This window comes from Lytechinus pictus, chromosome 8 (assembly GCF_037042905.1).
Source record: "Lytechinus pictus isolate F3 Inbred chromosome 8, Lp3.0, whole genome shotgun sequence".
In the NCBI taxonomy this organism is placed as follows: Eukaryota; Metazoa; Echinodermata; class Echinoidea; order Temnopleuroida; family Toxopneustidae; genus Lytechinus; species Lytechinus pictus.
In genome coordinates, this window is record NC_087252.1 from 29,017,034 (window position 1) to 29,039,809 (window position 22,776).

General features: G+C 38.0%; 1 protein-coding gene across 2 annotated transcripts; it reads left to right on the forward strand.

Moving 5' to 3' along the window:
• The first annotated feature begins 4,584 nt into the window (after positions 1–4,584).
• On the forward strand, positions 4,585–22,292 carry LOC129266150 (PR domain zinc finger protein 10-like). 2 transcript variants are annotated; one of them, XM_064103900.1, is made up of 9 exons: positions 4,585–4,670; positions 7,928–8,157; positions 10,891–11,038; positions 11,920–12,120; positions 12,812–12,985; positions 13,481–13,627; positions 15,077–15,180; positions 15,953–16,205; positions 17,475–22,292. In XM_064103900.1, the coding sequence occupies exons 2-9, from the start codon at positions 8,011–8,013 to the stop codon at positions 20,480–20,482; spliced, it is 4,182 nt and encodes a 1,393-aa protein (XP_063959970.1). In that variant the 5' UTR covers positions 4,585–4,670; positions 7,928–8,010; the 3' UTR covers positions 20,483–22,292. The 2 variants fall into 2 exon arrangements, with proteins under 2 accessions (XP_063959970.1, XP_063959971.1); XM_064103901.1 differs by lacking the exons at positions 4,585–4,670; positions 7,928–8,157; positions 10,891–11,038 and adding an exon at positions 11,463–11,491.
• Positions 22,293–22,776: the final 484 nt, after the last annotated feature.

Sequence of the window (22,776 nt, forward strand, 5' to 3'; positions counted from 1 at the left end):
TTTTTTGAACAAACATGCATTTTATATGTCGACTTTGCTGGCTTTCCATCGTTGCGATTGGTCAGATCAATCGTAACTCTTTGTAAGACGGGCCACTGATATATTTTCAACACAGAAACAGCATTAGAATATTGTTTACCTTGATTATTTGTTATTTTTTGTTAATCCCATCATGCAGTGTGCTTTAATATGTGTTTGTTATTGGAAACTGCTGTTTCGTTTCGTTTTTTTTTTTTTTTTTTTTCATTATTCAATATGCTTAAAATGATGTGTGTTTTGTATTCCAAAGGAAATAAATGCTGTCCTAGCTGAGGATTTAATGGCCCCTTCTGTATTAATCCACTTTCATTGCAAAAACAGTGGTGTTTATATACACCAGTGTTTACAGAAGACCACAATAAGCATTTTACACAAGTGGGATATTCATGGTGTTCAACACCCATTTGTGGTGTTCAACACCTATTGGTGGTGTTATTTTTTGTTATTTTTTATTTTAACATTATTTGGTGTTATGATTTTATAACTCGATGTTGTTTACATTTTTCAACATCTTAGGATGCAGTTATCTCATATTAACACTGGTTGGTGGTATTATTAAAGGACAAGTCCACCCCAACAAAAATGCTGATTTGAATAGAAAGAGAAAAATCAAACAAGCATAACACTGAAAATTTCATCAAAATCGGATGTAAATTAAGAAAGTAATGACATTTTAAAGGTTTCGCTTAATTTCACAAAACTGTTATATGCACACCCTGTTCGGTATGCAAATGAGGGAACCGATGACATCACCCACTCACTATTTCTTTTGTATTTTATTATATGAAATATTTGGATTTTCTCGTCACTGTCATGTGAAACAGAGTTTAATTCCTCCCTGAACACATGGAATTCCATTATTTTAACATTTTGTGGGTTCAAGCAAGGGGGTCCTAATTGTCAAATTCGTAAAAATTGAAATATTGTATAATTCAAGCAATAAAAAACAAAAGAAATAGTGAGTGAGTGACATCATCGACTCTCATTTGCATATCACTGAGTTGAGCATATAACTATTTTGTGAAAAATAAGCGGAACTTTAAAATGTCATAACTTTCTTATTTTACATCCGATTTTGATGAAGTTTTCAGCGTTATTCATGTTTGATTTTTCTCTATTTATTTAAATCAACTTTTTTCTGGGGGTGGACTTGACCTTTAACACCATACTTTGTATGGTGTATAGGCCAACTACTGAGATTCTGAAAGACATTCGTGACATGTCAAACAAACTTCAAGACTTTCATACTTCAATAGCTTCATCCAATATATTATAGATATATATGGGCTGGATTTTAAACATGAACACTCATCCAGCTATGTTTATGCCACTCGTACCTATTGCAAGGTTAGTATGCACAATGTATGGTATAGCCGGTAATTTCTCTCCTGTACCATTCGAATATACATATCAATGTTTCATGATATCTCCTCTTAATATAATTGCATAAGAATTTTGTGCATGCTGGTAATGGAAATGTGATCCTGTGCGACTAGAAGACATCGTAGCATTTTATTGATTTCAGCATGATGAAAAGTATATTTATGTTTATAATAATCCCTTTTACCATTAATTTTATGGGTGCTGTCAGAGTATATTCTGTGTGTGATTTATCAAGTTTGATCTCTACACATTTGTTTATTGTATATCTAAAAAAAAATCAATGCAGGGGTCTATATGTTACTCTCATCAGAAATTACTTTGTGATTACCTTGGGATTAAGTCTGAATTATATTTTGTTGTGAAGTGAATGAAATTGTATTTTGATTGATTCCTCTTGTTGTGAATAAAGTTATACTTTTAATACAACATGCGTTTGAAATCCTCCTTAGAAATGTATGTCTTGGCAGTTCTGGTTAAAGGTCTAGTCCACTCCAACAAAAAGTTGATTTGAATAAACAAAGTAGCATTAAACAAGTGTAGGTCTGTGTATACAGATTTGGGAAATTTAGCAAATTAAGTATAAAATGTCATAAATTTCTTTTTTTACATCTGATGTTGATGAAATTTTCGGCTTTCAGTTTATTTAGTTTATTTCAATTATCTTAATTTTATTCAAACCAAATCTTTCTTGGACTGGATTTTAATGAGGGGATGCGCAGGATTGCAAGCCCCCCCCCCCCCCTCTCTACCAGGAAGTTGAAGTTCTGTTCCATTCAAGGAATTACTTAATTTCTTCTTAGATGTACTGTATATCCTGTTAGATTAAAGGCCTTTTCGCCTTTTAATCATTTTCTTGTCATTGTTTTTATCATATTTTTTCTTTTTTCCCCCTTTTTTTTGGGGGGGGTCTACAAATTATTTTGTCAGCTTTTTCCCCTTTTCTCTTTCTTCCCTTTTCCTCCTCCCTCTTCTCCTCTTTCCTCCTCTTCCTTCTTCTTACTCTCCTTTTCTCCTCTTGCTTATTCTTTTTTCCTCCTCCCCTCCTACCATGCCTACTGCTCCTTCTTCCTCTTCTCTTACTGCATTAAAAAAAAAATCTGTGTCCGTTCTTTCTTTCTTCTTCATCTTCTTTCGTGTTCCTTTATTCTTTCTTCTCAATCTTATTTTCTTTGCTTCTTCCAGCACTCCATGTCTGAGGTTCCGTGCACGATCATCTTCCCTCTTAAATTTCCTGCTTCTAATTATTTTTCTCATCACCTCCTATTTTTGTTGCTATCGCAAGAATTTAATGTGTTCTAGTAATCGGCAATTTCATTTTTGTTGTTCCATGAAGGCATAGTAGTAATGCAATGTTTCATTTTTGTTTAAAATGAAATCGAGTTAGACATGAATCACAAGCCAAAAGTAATTCACTGCTTCACTTATTAAAGGTCAAGTCCACCCCAGAAAATTTTGAATGAATAGAGAAAAATCAAACTACGCTGAAAACAACATCAAAATCGGATGCAAAATATGAAAGTTATGATATTTTAAAATTTCGCTTATTTTTCACAAATATGCACAACTCGGTGACATGCAATGAGGCTTTCGATGATGTCCTTCACTCACTAATTACTAATGTTTTTTATTGTTTATTTCAATTTGATTATATAGTTGACTTGGACATGCAATCGGGCCAGTTTGACTGAATCATATAGTATATTAAACAATGCTTATTCCACATTAAGGGAGGAATTTATTGTTGTTAGATATAATCAGGCGAATATTATAATATTTTATATTTCATATAATAAAATACAAAAGAAATATGCCTCATTTGGATATACCGACCAGGATGTGCCGCTACTGATTTTGTGAAATTAAAGGAGAATGAAACCCTTGAAACCAGCTCAATCCATATCAAAGAGAAAAATCAAAGAAACATATTGTTGAAAGTTTGAGGAAGATTGAATGAATAATAAGAAAGTTATGAGCATTTGAATATTGAGATCACTAATGCCATGTAGATCCTCCCATTGGCAATGCGACCAAGATCTGTGATGTCACAGTACACGTACAACTCCCTCATTACTTTAGTACTTATTTCACTTATATTCTCACTTTTATAGAGTCTATCACAAGGTAAGGTGTTCTCTTTATGAGAGGACAAGTACAGAGGTTTCACAACATTATATCATTGATGAATCGTTTGTCATATGATTAGAATGAGCAAAAAGAGATGTTTTGGGGTATATTTTCAGTGTCCAAAAGGGGAGAGTTGTTCATCTGTGACATCATAGATCTTGGTCGCATTGCCAATAAGAGGATCTCCATAGCATTAGTGATCTCGACATTCAAATGCTCATAACTCTTCTATTGCTAGTCCTATTTTACTCAAACTTTTGTTGATCTTATTCTTTGATTTTTCTGCTTTCACAAAAGCTAACTTGCTCCAAGAGTTTCATTCTCCTTTAAGCAAAATTGTAAAATGTCATAACTTAAATTAGAGACACACCATGCCATTATTGTAAAATGCAGTTGACAACAATTATTGCAGTGACCAAAAAAAGAAAAGATACAGAAGTGTTTTTAAAAAGAAGTGAAAACCACACAGGGCGCAACGAACGTGTTCGATTGGATACATGTGACTTTATAATTGTGGGGTCGATGTGTCCCAGCTTAATACTTGCAATACGTCCCCGAATACGTCAAAGTTTTACATGATATTAGAACTATATGTTCTTTGCGAAAAGGCCTCTGGTGGTGTTAATAATTGGCCTTCGGTATAAGAAAAAAATCCAGTATTTTTTCCCTCTGCAAGTGGTCCAAACTTTATGGGAGAGTCCATTATTAATTTAAGAAAAACCCATTTTTATGAAGGAGTATACAACGTGTCGCCAATTTACCTTATTTGCATATCATTAATATTCATCAAAATTTGGAGCGACCCAACCGACTTTAGCAAGTTTAACCGTGCGATTTCATTGGTTGAATTCTGTTATTGACAACCGTCGCTATTTCAAGCTAATGTTCTTAATTTTGGATCTATTTTAATGAAATTCTGATGCATACTGGAAATGAATATAATAAAATGGAAATAACTAAACAACTTAAGTTTATTTTTTGAAGTAGGAAACTCGGTATGAAACAGAAAAGTCTAATCTATAACTCTGCTTGATAAGAGCGCTATCCAATGAGATTGCAGCTTTCATTTGGCTCTGAAAGTACCGGACCCGGGCGCAAACAAGCTGTGACGCCGAAGGAAAAGGGTAAGCAAAAATCTACCTAGAAATTCAACCATTAAGGTCTCAGGTGCCGAATATGAAGATTTTTGGTTCGTTTTCTCATATTAATGTTGTATACGTGATGTCATCACACTTATATTTTCATATAGCCCAAAATATTCCGTGAAAATTTCGCATACATAACGCTCGATAAAAATACGTCACGACCCACCCAAAATTATTTCCACGACCCAACCTTCGCAATGCTCACGATTGACGCCAAATATAAGGTTTTAAATAACTGTTATTGAACATGATATCCATAAATATGCTATTATTAAGTACTGATTTCAAAAGCAGTTTTAATTTTGTGAATGATTTTGGTCTTGCTTGCCCTCAAATTGTGTTTTCACTTTCCTCCGCAATTTTAAGTGGGGGAGTCTTTGCAACGTCGAAGACAAAATGGCGAGGGGGAAAATGCCGATAAATATTTATTAGCTAACAAGGAAACAGTTTTGTTCACTGTCATTACCCTAAATTATATCATATTCTGTGCAAATCAATCAAGATAAGTCGTGCAACCAATAGGGCTGTATGCCAATGAGACATTTCATGAAATTATTTTCCATATGCCCCTCGAATTGACCCTCCCTGGCCTGGTTCAGTTAGCGGCCGTGAGCTTGATACGGAGGCCACGCACGGGGGGTGTACCATCGCCCCCCGCGAAGTTTTACAATATAGAACTATATCTATAATGTGTGTTGGATGGACCAACCTGGGAAAAATGGACCGACCCCGGGTCCGGATAATGTCCATTTACAATGACAGGGGTGTCAAAACCTTCTTGTCTGGATGATTTTTTGTTGATAAGTTGCAGATCCTATCCCTTGTTCCAAATAAAGTTTGTGATTATTTAATTTATGTTTTGTTTTGTTTATTCTTGATTTTTCAATTTTTTACTCGGTGCACTCCTGTCAGGAGTTGAGTTGAGACTTGAGTTGATTTCATTTGACTGTTTTTCTAACGTTAATATAAATAATATTAAAACTAATAATAAACTAGCAATAACATTCAACTTAAATAGTTTCAGGCTTAATTCAGCTGGAAAAAAAAATTATTAAAATATATGATTAAAAAATTGAATTGTTTAAATTGTTATAATAATAATATGAAATAAATGAATGATTGTGTGATTAAAATTGATAATGATAATCATATATATCTACTACTTCTACTACTACTACTACGACTAGGCCTAAGTACTACTAATAAAAATAATGATATATAATATGATAATAACAACAATGGTTTCCAGCCCATCAGGGAAATCATGGAAAATTATTTTACTTTTTTCCAGTCAGGGAAAAATCAGGGAACTTGATAAAAAGATACCTCAAATCAGGGAAAAATGCCTGAAATGAGGGAAAAATCAGGGAATTTCGATCAGCCCAAAAGTCGAAAGCACGGTAGTTAGTCAGACCCTGTTATATTTTGTTGCATATCAAAACAATATCTGTTGAATGACTGGTTATGGTGGTACTCAGTGGCGTACCTGGGATTTTTCACAGGGGGGGCAAAACTGTCCGCCCAAAAATTTGACAAGCAAAAAAAATAAAAAATAAAAAAAGCCCTTAAATCACAAATGAAGGATTTCGTCCCAGAAAAAAATTTGACAAGCAAAAAAAAAAAAAAAAAGGTCTTCAAGCTCGTCAGGGGGGGGGCAGGGATACTTTGCATGGGTTGTGGCTCGTCAGGGGGGGCAGACTGCCCCCTCTGCCCCCCCCCCCCCCCGTAGGTACGCTAGTGGTGGTACTATTACTAATAAGTTATACATTATTGCTTAAAAATTATACTGAAAATACATGTAATTCACTGCAACAACTTGCAAAAAACATGCGAAACTGGGAATGGGTTTAAATAATTATCAGAGAATTTTTAAACTTCAGGGAAAAATCAGGGAATTTTGTATTCTTGAAAAGTTTGGAACCCTGTACTATACTACTAAAAATACTGATCTAAAATAATAATAACAATAGTAATATAAAATACATGTAACTATATAAAAACATGCGGGTTTCATGATGATGAGTGCGTGTGCAAGTCATGTCAAGATCCTTACCCTAGGTAAATTATAATTTTTTTCTTTTGTGCAGCACGTGCTGTGCATTAATTGGATGCATCATCTGGTATGATTATTCCATATATATAATGCATAAAACTGAGGCGCCGGCCATCTGAAAATGTGTTCTTTTTTTCAAAGCAAAGGTTATGGCAATTAATTTTTATGCGTTTACTTAGATGCATGTACGGGCGCGTGTACTTCTGTGAGAAAGCAGATTAAAAAGATTATAACTAAACTAAAATAAAATTAGCAAAATGCTTGAAATTTCATTGAAATCTGATAGTGATTTTGAACAAAGTTATTAAATTTTGATCAAAGTCGAGCAATATTTTGTGAAAAACAGTATGAATATCATCATGAATATTCATTAGGTGGGCTGATGATGTCATGTCCCTACTTTCATGTTATTATGTTATGACATTGAATCATACATCTCATTTGATATTTCTATGTTTGCATTATGTATCCCTAACAAAAGATGGAGAAATAAAATGCATTACCGGGGGCCGGGGGTACAGTAATTGAGTAAATCAGTTTTCAATATATTTTTTTCATTCTTAATTGTGAACAAACATGATTTTCAGTGTTTTGTCAGATTTTGCGTTTAACCTGTTTAAATCAAAATTTCCAAAATTCTGCTGCAAGACTAAAATTTGAACACATCACCCCTATCTTATCTGACCTTCACTGGCTACCCATTCGATCAAGGATCAAATATAAACTTCTCATTTTAACATTCAAATGTATTCATGGTATTGCCCCTGCTTATCTTCAAGAACTTGTCCAGATTCATAAACCCAAGCGTAATCTCCGTTCTGGCTCACAAAATCTTCTCTCTGTAATTACTGTCAAGACCAAATCATATGGGGATCGGGCTTTCCAGAAAGCTGCACCAGCACTATGGAATTCTCTACCACCGACATTAAGAAATATTACCCAGCTTGAGAAATTCAAAGTTCAATTAAAAACCCACCTCTTTCAGAATGTTTGATTTAGTCAATCGCGCATAGAGACCTGTAGGTGTTATGCGTTTTTAAGAAATGTACTATTATTATTTATTATTATAAATCTTATTATTTGCAGCCTTCATCCGTTTAAAACCTAATCAGATCTGAGAAATACTCCTGTTCAACAACCATGCTTACCTGTCTTTTATCTCTTTATTTTCTCATGTCCACAGATTTGAAATCAGACAAATATTGTAGCCTTCCTCCGTAATTACCAGACAACATTACCCTACACCCGGTCTCGTCTTCGCATAGCATGGAGGCTGACGGCCGAGAGTTGGTGTGGCCGCCACACGCCGATAACAACCAGCAGCAGCATGTGCAACTTCAGCAACATCATCCTGTTATGAGCCCCATGCAACACGATGGTGTATCCAGCTCAGACAACGCATTAGAAATACATGTAAGACTTTATGATAATAATAATATTCCGCATTTATTCAGCGCTTAACAGATCGGAACGACGTCTCTAAGCGCTTTACAGATATATTGTTACCATGGTCATCGGATCCTTGCATGCCCGCATACAATGTATGCACCTTCCCCACTCCCAGGGGAGCATTCCAACAAGAGTTCCAAGACTCATATACTAGGCATACTACATAGGCTTTCGCATCCTACCGTGTACCCATTTAACCCTAAATCTCCCGGGCTATTTTGATTCTTGTCATTCCCGGGGGGGGGGGGGGGGCATTATGGCCCCCCCTTAAGATCTCAGCCGCGGATTGCGCGATCATAACGAAAATTTGCATGATTGTAGAGAATGACGTAATCTACGCAGTTGCATTGGTAAATTTCACTGAATTCATATATTTAAATTATTTTATATGAATTATATTATGCTAATTTATTCATGAAATCATACTTTTTGCTCTGATTCACTAAATAAAGCTCCTGGAATGCTATTTTTTGGTGAAAATATTCTTTATAGCATTCCTAACAATTGTGAATGAAATAAATTCTGGTACCAAGACTGATTTCTTAGGTATTGTTTTTTTAATTTCTTATGTATTTCCTTTTTTTTTTTTTTTTTTTTTTTTATTGTTTTTTCGATGGAAATCGTTCCAGACTTAATTCTGGTCATAAACAAGGCAAATTTAATTAAGTTTAATCAGTAAAAGTAGAAATATGATACATTTATGAATTTTGGCTAAATACACAATTTGCATTGGATTTGTACATGAAATCACGTTTATGAGCAATTTTGGGTCTGACATGCACTAACATAATGTTGCATAATGTCGTGACCGCGTACCCGGGCGTCACAAATTTGGTCTCAAAATTTGCGCGAGACTTGAAAGTAAAAAGTCAGTGAGCGGCGAGGTCAAAAAATTTTGCGCAGCAGATCTATCGCAAAAATTGTCGAGGGGGGGCCATTATGGCCCCCCCCCCCAGGAGAATTAGGGTTTACACCTGGGTGGAGAGTGGCATATTGTGGATTGACGCCTCCCCAAAGGACGCTAGGTCATGGTGGGATTCGATCACACGACTCTCTGATTTTACAAGGACCCTCTTTCTTGCAAGGAATGAACCTGGGATCTATTTCAGTTCAGTTTCAGTTTCAATTTTTCTTCTCATTTCAACAAAAGAAGTAGAAAATCAACCATCATAAAAGGAAACAAAGTAGAATATTGCAGTATAACATCAGAATAAAAATTTGAGAATGAGTTGGATCAAATACTGTTAATTACGTAATTTCTAAGTTATATTAATTTATGAATGTGACTACTTATATTGCAAGTAGCTTTTCAGCAATTAATTGCAACACATATATGATTGATTTTCACACCTAGAATTGACTTAAAATTGACTGCAAATTTCTTATTTTGCAGTGATAAGGGAGATGACCCATGATCAAAGTCTCAAGCTTTATCTGAGCTCAGATTCAACTAGGCTGAATACCCAATACTTTATTTCAGCGAAAAATGGGAATAAAAATAACAATTTACTACTCTTTTTTTTAAACAGCTGTCTGTATTCAAGAGTAAAGTAGAATTGTTTTCAAATATGAACATATCAAGTAGTTTTGGCTTGCAGAGGGGTAGAGCTTCATGTGGCAAAAGGGCATGTGCCCTAAACTTTTTAGAGGTGAAAAAGAATTAACTTTGTAGAAAGAAAGTAGAATTTAGGCCATAGGCATAGATGCAGTGCAAGTTGGGTACCTTACACATTTACTAGATCAACTAGGAACAGTGATTTTCCGTTTCAAAAAATTGCCTTTTCCGTTTCAGAAAATCGTAAATTCCGTTTCAGCATGTCAGAAAACGGAAATTCCGTTTCCCCATAGACTTTGTGTACACAGAAAATTGGCAATTCCGTTTACCATTCAGTAGCAATATATCACTCGCGCTGGTCAAAATTTGTATCCGCCACTGTACCAACAACGCAGTAGAATCCGCTCTAATCGGATCTATGCGGGTACACAAAATATTTTTACAAAGACATTTGACATAAATACATCCTTACCTTTCACATTATTAGCATTATTTTTTTTGTTAAATTAAATTTTATCGATAATTTTGGGGGTTTTTCGACATCGTTTCGACCAGTCAACGACTTTAGCCCATCCGCCATTTTGTATTTCAAGACCGGAATATCGTGCTGTTACATCTTCAAACGTAGAGGGCAGCAACACACGACCGTGTTGTTTGCATGTGAATGTTTTCGATACGGCCGACCCCGCCGCCGGCCAAGACCCGGGACCCGGGCGAGGCCCGCGGGGTACGATCGAGAGTGATGGAGTCAAGAGCAGTCACGATGTGTGGATTGTCATACTTTGTAGTGAAGTGAGATCGTGTTTTGTGAGGTTTTGTGGCCATTTAATATCCGTATTTTGTTGAGATTTTGGAGTAATTACTGTTGCTGTTTTGTGTATTCTGTGCAAAAATATGTTTTCCGTGATTTTCCGTTTGAAATGCCACTTACCGTGTCAAAAGGCAATTTCCGTGAATTCCCGTCCGTTTTCCGCTATCGCGGAAAATCACTGTCCCTAATCAACCAACTTTGGGCTCTTCTTGTCCCTACCTTTGCATGTAATGCAGTGAAATGGCGCAACATTGTGTAATACATTTCATTGTCTTTAACCTTCACCTCTTCAAAATATTACTTTTTTATTTCAATGTTTTTCCCCCTGAAGCATCCATCTGGAGAAGGTGTGAGCGGGATGGGCTCCAGGCATGCTCCTGCAGGAGACAATGAACCAGAATCCACAGTCCAGGGGCTCGGTGAAGCGATATGTAACGAAGCAGCCGCTGCTACTAGAAGAGAACAGCAGGACCCATCAGGTAAGATTATAAACCTAATGGCCTGGAGAGGGTGGGATAGGGATGGGCTCCAGGCATGCTCCTGTAGGAGACAATGAACCAGGAGATAGGTGAAGCAGTCTATTATATGAAGCGACAGCTGCTACTAGAAGAGAACAGCAGGACCCATCAGGTAAGATTATAAACCTAATGGCCTGGAGAGGGTGGGATAGGGATGGGCTCCAGGCATGCTCCTGTAGGAGACAATGAACCAGGAGATAGGTGAAGCAGTCTATTATATGAAGCGACAGCTGCTACTAGAAGAGAACAGCAGGACCCATCAGGTAAGATTATAAACCTCATAGCCTGGTGAGGGTGGGATAGGGATGGGCTCCAGGCATGCTCCTGTAGGAGACAATGAACCAGGAGATAGGTGAAGCAGTCTATTATATGAAGCGACAGCTGCTACTAGAAGAGAACAGCAGGACCCATCAGGTAAGATTATAAACCTAATAGCCTGGTGAGGGTGGGATAGGGATGGGCTCCAGGCATGCTCCTGCAGGAGACAATGGACCAGAACCCCCAGTCCAGGAGCTCGGTGAAGCGGCCTGTATCAAGGCAATATCTTTTCCTATATAAAGAAGAGAACAATATACATCAGGTAAAATGATTATCCTAAATGTATAATGAATAAATAATAAAGTTTTCTTTTACGTATGTGATTGCATTTGTAATGATTGCACATTTTGAAGGAATCAGAATTAATTTTCCTTGATTACCCCCAAAAACATAGATTATGATTTCTAACAGATTCAAGATATATTATTCATCATCCATGAATGTCTTGGGTAATCACTTTCTTTTCAAATAGAGTTATCAGTGATGAGTATGATTTATAACCATGCAATATTCCATCTTTCCAGACAATGAGGCTATCCCAATAGCCATCACCATCCTACCAGACTCCAGCTTATCAACAAACTCCTCCCATATCATCACCATGGATACTGCATCAACAGCTGACCAATCACAGAGAACAGAACCCAGTCAGCTGATAGATCTTCCCACCGCTCAGATCAGTGTTACGCTCAACCCAGCGTCTGTAGCACAGATCATGCAGAATGGTACGTAACACCTCATGCAATTTAAATATAATCAACACAAAGTTAAGCCATTGACTGTATGGTTAATCATACAAATGATTTTCACAGTTGATTTTCACATTGTGCCGTATTCTGAAGTCAGGTTTAAATTAGACCATGGTCTAATTCTGTGCTAAAGTTATGGGGAGCCAAAAATTAAAAAATTCTGTGTCTTTTGTATATTCTTATATTTAATATTTTGCTTTCATAAGGAAGAAAAATACTTCAATATACTTAATTTATCATTCCCAGACAATTATGAACAATTTGGGTGTCATATGAGTTAATAAATTGGATGTGTACTGTTTAATAGGGATTTGTGCCCCAATTGGCTCTCCATAGTTAAACCATAACTTTAAACCAGGGTTTAATTTAAACCCAAGTTCAGAATACGGGCCATTGTGTTCAATGTGACCATTACTAAGCTTTGGGTTTATGACTAAGGGGAACATTTCCTGATTATTAAGAAAAGTGACTATAAAAAGTGGAAGCAACGAAACAAAATGTAAACGTAATCTACTACAATAGTGACAGTTAACTAACACATTTTATTGAGACAATTATGAAGCAGTTTTTATACAATATGTTTCCTTCTGATAAGCTTATACACGTACAGGGGGCCATGGTACATCTCCCCACCCCTTACCCATTTGATTTTTGCTTTCTGTTTTAGGGCAAGTGAATTCTGGGCTTGTGAACATGATTGAAAATGTGAGACCAGAAGACATTGCCGGCCCGTCTGGGTTAAACCTTGTCCCAAACGTACCCAGGAACAGACCTGAGCGGAAGGCATCTAAAGCAGTCCATCAACTTCTTGATACTGAAGAAGATGAAGAACAACCAGGAGGTATTTTCTTTATGAAAAATTATCATGATTTTTAAATGTAATAAAACGTGTCTGAAACATAGAATTGAAAATAAAGTTTTGAATATTGTAAAGTATAGGGAGGGGTGAGGGTGATTTCTGTGAGTGCGAGGTGAATCTGGCCACACCTGTAGTTGGGGAATAAACCGGATTGCATGTCTGGATTACTGCTGCTGCTTAGAAACATGCTTTCGGAACTGCACAGATGTTTTCAAACTATCTAAAAGTTTTATAATTATGTTTTTCAATTTTCTGGTAATGCTTTGGTGGCATTCATCCGAAAGATTTGAAAATGATTTCTAAACCTTTAGAGATTTTGAAAACGTTTTCTATGCATTCGGAATACAAATACTCATGATGTACCTCTAACCTAGACCAAAAGTGTCAGTCTGTTTCTTCGGTTACACTCCTCCAAACAGATGGATTCCAGCTGTCTACCTCTAACCATGCCCTGTGTTTTTCATTCTTCCATTGCAGCACTTGAAGATAGAGACCCCGTAGATGAGGAGGAGTTCTTACGTCAAGGAGCCATTCAGACCATAGCGGATAAACCGATCATCTCAAGGGCTAGGGCTAGTCTTCCTCCCATGTTGCAAATCTTCAAGGTTGAAAATGATCAGATCGGTAAGCAATGCCTTTCATGTTAATCTGACTGTATGTACCCCAGCAAACGCAAAGTGTTTTCAAACGTAAATTATATCAGGGGAGTGTTAAATCAACATTTTTGTCTGACAAGTTGTCAGGTCTGACAACTCTCCTTGATTATGATTGGCTGAGAGACACTGTTACCATAGTAACTGTTGGATAAAACAGTACTTTATATTGTAAATACTCGCATTGATCGATCTGTTTTCAGTTTAATAAGTCAGGAAATAATCTAGGAACCAGCAGGATTTGAACCTCTCATGATCTCATCTACTGATTGGTGGTCAGCGACTCTACGACCAGGCCATCACTGGGCCATGGCACAGTCACGATGAAATATGAACAAAGCCCTCATTTCCCTCATCTAATCTGACAATGCAATCTTATTTACTGGGTGAAAGCCATAAGTATTTACAATATAATGAAACTTCCCCAGCAAGCTTTTGACATTCTTAAACAGTACTTGTCGGATAAAAAATCTGACAAGTCCTTTGGTGAAATGCTCCTCAGATGCTCACTTAGCTACATTACACCGTCATTGCATCCTCTGTTGATCTTGCGGTTCATCTAGCCGGTTCTTTTAGTCTCTCTTGCAATTTATTTTCATAAAAGACGATTGATTTTTCATGCTGATCTTTGCTTTCTTGTGCCAATAAGTTGAATTATCTGTAGAAATTCATGAATGATGACAGTTACTGGATTAGCATGGTTTGTGTAAATTCTCGTTCTCACAGTCTGCCTTGAAAAAGACAACTGCATGAAAGGTCAAAACCCACAACTGGGCGTTGTGGCTTGCCCTCGTAATCCAAGCTACTCCGGATGGGTGTTTCATAAAGCTGTTCGTAAGATACAAATGACTTTACGCACGGCTGGTTATCCTTTCTTGTGCTAAGTGATATCCCTATGTAAATGAGTTATGACCTAAGAACATGTTCCACTCGTGCGTAAAGTCGTTCGTAACTTTACGAACAGCTTCATGAAACACCCACCGGGAATTTCAAAATTGATGCAAAGGTTTGGGGCCGGTCGAGAGGTGAATAATCTATCTGATTAATACACGTCTGAAAAAAAGAAAATCTCAGTTGCAAACGCGTCAAATATTTGTGATGTTTGCAGGGTAATATAGCCTGCTGGCAGTATAGCGGAATGCACAAATTACTCATACAGTGTGGGGTGTCGTGGTCTAGTGGTTAGGACTCTCGTCTTTCAATCTTGGGACGTGGTTTCTAATCCCAGCCATGGCCTGTTTTCCTTCAGCAAGAATTTTTACCCACATTGTGCTGCACTCAACCAAGGTGAAGTGAATGGGTACTCGGTAGTTTCAAGCGCCGTAGAGTATATGCAATTATAGTAGCTGCGCTATATAAATAGACCATATTTATTTTTTCAAGTAAAAAACTCAAATATTTGTATTTGAATTTTGTAAAGGTGTGTTTGCCAAGAGAACCATTTCGAAGAGAACTCAGTTTGGACCCCTAGAAGGAAGAATAATCACCAGAGCTGAGGTTCCTAAGGATCACATGACATGGAAGGTAAGATCACATGATATGGAAAGTAAGATCACATGACAGAAAATGTAAGATCGCATGACATGGACGGCATGATGCTTTCAATACACATTAGGCCATGCTTTAGTTAAATACAGATCCGCTACTTGTTTCTGTGTTGGTTTTTTTTTGTTCGCTGTATAAATAACAGACAATTTTCTGAAATGTAATGCACTATGAGTGTACAACACCTGCAACTAATAAAACAAATCAATAAGAAAATAAGCGATGGGATTTATTGTACATTTTTTACTGTGAGTTGACTTTACTGTATAATCACTGAACGTTGCATCATATTTTTGGCCCATTTGAGAGGGCTGGTCAGAGGGAAAGGGGATGACAGAAAAAGACATGGAAGGAGCAAGTGCTGGAGGGTTGGATGGAGGGAGGAAGATGCAGTGAATAGAATAGAGTGGAGGAAATTAAGGGGTGAGGGTAATTTCTGTACTTGCGAGGGGAATCCTGCCACCCGAACTCGGAGACTAAACCACATTTCAAACCTAGATGACTGACTGCAGTATTGGAGAACCTTCAACATTGCAGTGACTGGGGATTTTCCAGCGCTCTCTTGAACATTTTTTGGGGAAAATCGCCCTGAGCCCCGAGTGAATTTTTCCCTTGTCTATCGTGAAGTTTTGACTGTGAGTTGATTTTGCTGTACATAATCATTGAATCCTGAAATTATCATATTTCTTTCCCTCTTCCATACCACTTCTTTATTTCTTATTACTTGTTATTTATTTATCAATGCTTGCAGGTGAAGCGAAATGGACAGGACATGTATATAGACTGCGCCGACGAGTACGAATCTAATTGGATGAGTTTCATCCGGCCGGCGTCTTGCTACTCCGAGCAGAACCTGATAGCTTTCCAGCTGAGCGGGTCAGAGATCTACTTTGCCACCATCAAGAACATTGCACCTCGGACTGAGCTAAGGGTCTGGTATGCCAAGGCCTATGCTGAGACCATCGGGGAAAACATCCTGGAAATCACGGCAGAGGAAGCTGCAGGTATGACACTTGTTTAACCTTAAAGGACAAGTCCACCACAGAAAAATGTAGATTTGAATCAATAGAGAAAAATCAGACAAGCACAATGCTGAAAATTTCATCAAAATCGGATGTAAAATAAGAAAGTTATGACATTTCAAAGTTTCGCTTATTTTTAACAAAATAGTTATATGAACGAGCCAGTTACATCCAAATGAGAGAGTCAATGATGTCACTCACTCACTATTTCTTTTGTTTTTTATTGTTTGAATTATACAATATTTCAATTTTTATGAATTTGACGATTAGGACCTCCTTGCCTGAAGCACAAAATGTTAAAATAATGGAATTCCACGTATTCAGGGACGAATGAAACTTCATTTCAGATGACAATGACGAGAAGATAAAAATATTTCATATTTCATATAATAAAATACAAAAGAAATAGTGAGTGAGTGATGTCATCAGTTCCTCATTTGCATACTGACCGAGATGTGCATATAACTGTTTTGTGAAATGAAGCGAAACTTTAAAATGCCATAACTTTCTTATTTTACATCCGATTTTGATGAACTTTTCAGTGTTATGCTTGTTGAATTTTTCTCTTTTTATTCAAATCAAGTTGTTGTTGGGGTGGACTTGTCCTTTAATGATACTGGGCCATCTTGACTTTAAACCCGTTGGAGACTGTGTCCGCATATATGTGGGCTGGAGTCTATGGAAAGCATGTGCTATAGCAAAATTATCCATCCCTAATAAAACCATCCCTATTGATCAAGCACTAAGCTTTGTGTTATTGAGGCCTTGAGATTGTAGATTTATCTGAGCATCAGCATGGATTCCATTCTTCTTTTAGATCATTGAACTTATGACTAGTAATGTGTCGGCTGGACTCTATGGAAAGCATGTGTTTTAGCAAAATTATCCATCCCTAATAAATAAAATAAAACCATCCCTATTGATCAAGCACTAAGCTTTGTGTTACGGAGGCCTTGAGATTGTAGATTTATCTGAGCATCAGCATGGATTCCATTCTTCCTTTAGATCATTGAACTTATGACTAGTAATGTGTCGGCTGGATTCTATGGAAAGCATGTGTTTTAGCAAAATTATCCATCCCTAATAAATAAAATAAAACCATCCCTATTGATCAAGTACTAAGCTTTGTGTTACGGAGGCCTTGAGATTGTAGATTTATCTGAGCATCAACATGGATTTCATTCTTCCTTTAGATCATTGAACTTATGACTAGTAATGTGTTTCTGTATGTCTTCTCTTTATCTTTGACAGAAATGCAAGAAAAGGAGAACACATGGCCATGCTTTGAGTGCACACGCAAATTCAGAACCTCAGAACTCCTCCAGAAACACCTGTCCACCCACGATGCACCGCTCGTCAAGAGTCGAGGAAGAGGCAAGCGAGGAAGGCCAAGGAAGTATCCCGAAGGCTACAAGCAACGGCAGCGCAAACTTGCGCAGGCAAAGCTGGAACACATAAAGACCGAGACCAAGGATGAGTACAACTGTGATTTCTGCGAGAAGAAGTTTCCAAGATTTTACAGTCTACAGCGCCACCTGGTGAAGCATTCCGGTGAAAAGAACTTCACGTGCGATGTGTGCAATAAGACGTTCGCCCACATTTACAACCGAACGCGTCACATGCGCCGACATAAAGAGAGAGGCGAGTTCTCGGGGCCACTGCCGCCAGTGAGGCGACGGAAGTCGGACCAACCTAGCGATGGGACCCTTACATTTTCTTGTGAACACTGTGACTTGGAGTTTGAGAGTGAACGACTGTTGAAGATCCATGTCAGCCTTCACTTTGGTGAGAATCCTGAAGGAATGAGAGATGATGGTGAGGAGGATATGGAGGATGAGATGGAAGACGGAGAAGTGGAAGAAGAAGAGGATGAGGAGGACGAAGAAGATGAAGATGAAGAAGACGAAATGGATATGAAGATAAAGGATATCAAAGAAGAAAATGGAACTGATGGATTCGTTGATGGTGGAGAAGGAGTTGATGCCAGCCAGGAGGGTCAGAGGCTTGTTGATGGCGAAGGAGACGCATCAACCGTTGCTGCAGGACAGGCTGCAGAGAACGATGAAGAAGAACAGAGCAGCGTAGACACTAAAGGTGGTTTTGTCTGCCCCACTTGCACAGAGGTTTTTCCATCCCAGAAGGAATTAGCATTACATGCCACTGATCATGGCCGCCGGCAGGGTTCCACTGGGGAGTTTGTATTACGTTCCAAGACTCGTCCAACATACAGATGTCGAGAGTGCTTCAAGGTGTTCCGTATCAAGCTACGTTATGACCGACACATGGACCTCCATTTAAGGGAGCGGAAAAAAACTGTTCAGTGTGATTTCTGTAACAAGTGTTTCTTGAACAATTCAGCATTGGCGGTCCATTTGAAAACCCACAGTGGGACCAAGTACTACACATGTCCTTTTTGCGATGAAACATTTGATCGTAATGAGCACCTGAAGCTTCATGTCCAAACCCATGCCTTTAATGGATACTTTACATGTCCTCGCTGTGGCAAGCGCTTCACTGAATACAACCAGGTGAGGAAACATATCAGGGGTTTCCATTCTTTGAAGGAGTTCCCTTGCATGTATTGTGACAAGGTATTCCCTCGTCCAGACAAGCTAAAGCTTCACATGCTTCGTCACTCGGATCGCAAGGATTTCCTCTGTGCCAACTGTGGCAAGCAGTTCAAGCGAAAAGACAAACTGAAAGAGCATATGTCCAGAATGCACAATCCTGAACGGGAACTACGGAATAAGTTGCTAGCTGGGAAACCCAAGAAGGAACCCTTCAAGCCAAAGATTCCTCCATCTGAAATGACAGCTTTTACTTTCAAGTGTCGTCTGTGCACCTTGGGGTTCAAGCGTAGAGGGATGCTTGTTAATCATCTAGCTAAGCGCCATCCACAGGTTGCACCGGACACTGTTCCAGAACTTAACCTACCGATTGTCAAACCGAACCGTAACTACTTCTGTGCATACTGTGAGAAAGTCTACAAGAGCAGTAGCAAGAGGAAGATACATATTATGAAAAACCACCCTGGGGCTTCTGTTCCACCCAGTCTTCGCAAAACCAAGGGTGACCCCAACAGCCCATTCGGTGACCCACACACAGCACCTGCAGGAACGACAACAACGCATTACTTTGCGTGTGCCCATTGTCCGCGGCAGTATAGTACCAAGGCTAAGATGATGGACCATGTCCGCAAGAAGCATATGGAACCTGTCCAGGCAGCAGCCATGATGAATAATCCTCAACAGTTGACTGTAGTCCAGGAGCAGACTGCAGTCCAAAATGAAGGCCAACAGCCTGGGTCCATCACGTTGGTGGCACAAGTACCAGAGAACATTCAGCAAGCTGTCCAGGAGGTCATCTCTCAAAATCAGGCACAGCTTACAGCGAATGACATCCAGAATATCCAAATAGCGACCGTCAACCCCGATGGAAGCACAACCCTACAACCTATCTTGCAACACCTCGGTGGGCAGGTCCTTGGAGGCCAGCCAACATTACAAGTGGTTGTTGCTCAAAATCAGAATGACAACGCGTCAACCAGTGCTGAACGTACCTCTGACACCCAACCTACTATCCGGTATATTGAAACAAGTCAGGTGCCTGTTGTGCAGACGGAGTCTGTCCAAGCCACCGACCTGCTAACCCAGGCCATGTCAGAACTTTCACAGACCATCAATGAATTCCGTCAGCAGCCCAATGCAGATTACCAGAACCTGGCCCAGAGGATCATGCATGCACAGACCGGACTCCTAGGCCAATCAACATTCCAGATATCCGGTCAGCCACAAACTATCACTGTTCCGGTTTCCCTTCAAGCAAACCAAGCAACCGTTGTCCAGAACCAATTGCCTCAATTGACCGTCACCCAGGCTGCAATGGCTGTTAGCCAAGCTGCACTGGGCATCAGCCAGCCAGTCGGTCAAGTCGCCACGACCGTTTCGGCCAGCCAGCCTAATGCAGTCGAGGTGACGCAAGTCGAAGCGGGCCCTCCGACGATCGATGTCAGCCACCTTCGGCAGTCTCCAACGCAGTTCCAAGCACCCACGCAGCTTCTCCAGCTCCAGTCTGTTCCCCAGAACAGTGTTCCTGTTGCATCATCTATCATCCAGACTGAATCGCAAGGGAACCCACACCAAGGAGTCCAGGTCCAACCAGGACAGGTCGAGATCCAGGTCCAGAACCAACAAGGACAGACCCAACAGGTCTTCCTTGCTGCCCGCAACTGGGCCAACTTCAACCAGACCTTCAGATAATATGGATTGTGTCAAACTTACACCCAAATTACAAACTGAAAATATATGTGAATTGCTCAGTAAACAAATCAAGTTAAAAAAAAAAAAACATGATATCAAAATGAAATGCAAGCTCAATGCGCAATTATTTCCTAGTCAATTTGAGCAATTCATCCCTAGTCAATTTGAGCAATTAATCCCTAGTCAATTTGATGGCATGCTTTTCATAGCCTATATTGTTACATGTTTTCTACAAAGTTCCCAAACTCTGAATCTGCTTTGTATGAAAATGGGCCGAGGGACATTAAATGATGTGCAGAAAAATTCCTCTCTTGTCTGTGTTAGCTACACCAGGAAATGCATGCAGTAATGAAATGAATATTTCAAGCAATCCTGAATTAGTTTAATTAACCTTTGTTGTTCTAAATAAGCATTCTGGCGTATGATAAACAATTGAGGACAGCTTCTCAATCATTTCCTATTGAAAATGGATTTCTATACCAGAACTCGCTTTATGAGATTATTGTAATGAAATTTAGTGCAAACATCATTCAGGGACGGCTCTGTTGGCCAGTAAAATTAGCAATTATCAAAGCAGTGTATGTTGGTAGCTTGCGTCTTGCCATCCATTACAAATTCACTGAGGAACTGACCATTCCTTTTGCAGAGAACTTTCAATTAATATTAACCTTGATTGTAACATTAAACAATCAAAGAAACTTTGTTGTGATAGACTATTGAACAATATTTCCATATTTTCTAGTTGCCACTGCTAGCGAAAAGTTTTATGCTGCATACGTAATGGGCTGTTTCATAGAGCTGGGCCCCATCTTACAAAGAGTTACGATTGATTCAATCAACCACAACTATGGAAAGCCATCAACATCTAAAATGCATGTTTGTGCAAAATATTTTCTAGATATGATGTGTATTCATACACTCACTGTTTTTTTACTATTTAGTATGCTTCTCTTTGTTTTAAAGACGTTGTGCAAATTTCCTAAAGAAAACATTATGACATTGATGGATTTTCATATACTTGAGGTTGATCGGATCAATCGTTCTCCAATCATTAACATTGACACCTTACGATAAACTGGCAAAATCATGATAAGTAGTCTCGTCAGTTTCCTGCTTTTGATTCGAGAATTAGATAGTAATAGATGTATGAAAATTTAATCATTTCAAATGACAAACGTAACAAAATAATTAATCAACTTGTCTATTTACATGCCATTTTCTAATTATAGAAAAATGTCTTTAAAATGTTTGATTTTGATCATGAAAGTTCATCTGTATTGGATGAAAATAACTATTGATTGATTAAAAATGGAGGTATTTTCTTGTGCTTAGAGAGAAAGTTTAGTCAATAGATATATTTATCTTCTATTTATTTGCTGCTTATTTTTTTTCTTAAGACTGTGATAGCTAGATTTCTTTTCTTCAGTTGCTGTTTTTGTTTTATTTTTAGTGCAGTTGATTTTCCATTTTATTTTTTTTTTTTTTTCTGTTTTAGGTAAAATCCAGCCAGAATATGTTCATGTATATATTGTTAGTATGTTGTATTCTGTTTTATACATTGTATATAAAGAGGGGGAATCCTTATTTATTCATTTAGGTTGTAAATATTTGAGAAAGCACAATGCTTGTCTTTGTTGTGAACACTTTACTGCTTGAAAAGTAAATTAATGACATACTGTAGTTTCTATGAAATCTCTTTACTTTTTCTGTTATTTTCATGAATACAATTACTAATCTTTAGCAATTGGCAACATTTTGAGCATAATATTGAATTATCCATGTACAATAAATACTGATGTATTAAACCTCATTCCTGTCTTGTGAGAATTTTTTTTTTTAAACAGTCATTGTTGGAGGAATACAGTTTAAGCCAATTATTACAAAACTTTTCTTGTATAATCTTCTATGAGAGACATTATTTTTTTTTAATAAAGACACTTTGACACTGGTTTATTTCAGGGTTAAGTTGTTAAATTTGTCCCATTTTGCAACTTGACAATTAAATTCCCAGGTTTGTTAAAGGGGAATCCAGCCTTTGCCATAAAATGTTGTGTTGGGAAGGAGAAAAATAAATTAAACAGAATGGCGAAAGTTTTAATGAAATCGGACAAGGAATAAGAAAGTTATAGCTGCTTTAAAATTGAGATCACTAATAGTATGTAGATTTCAAACTGGCAACTGGGTAAGCAAATTATGACAAGGGGCAAGGACAACTTTCCCATAGGCCATGTACTTTATTATCAGGGATTTGTGGTTTTCTGGTAAGTACCCATTCCCCTGGGGCTGTAATCTAA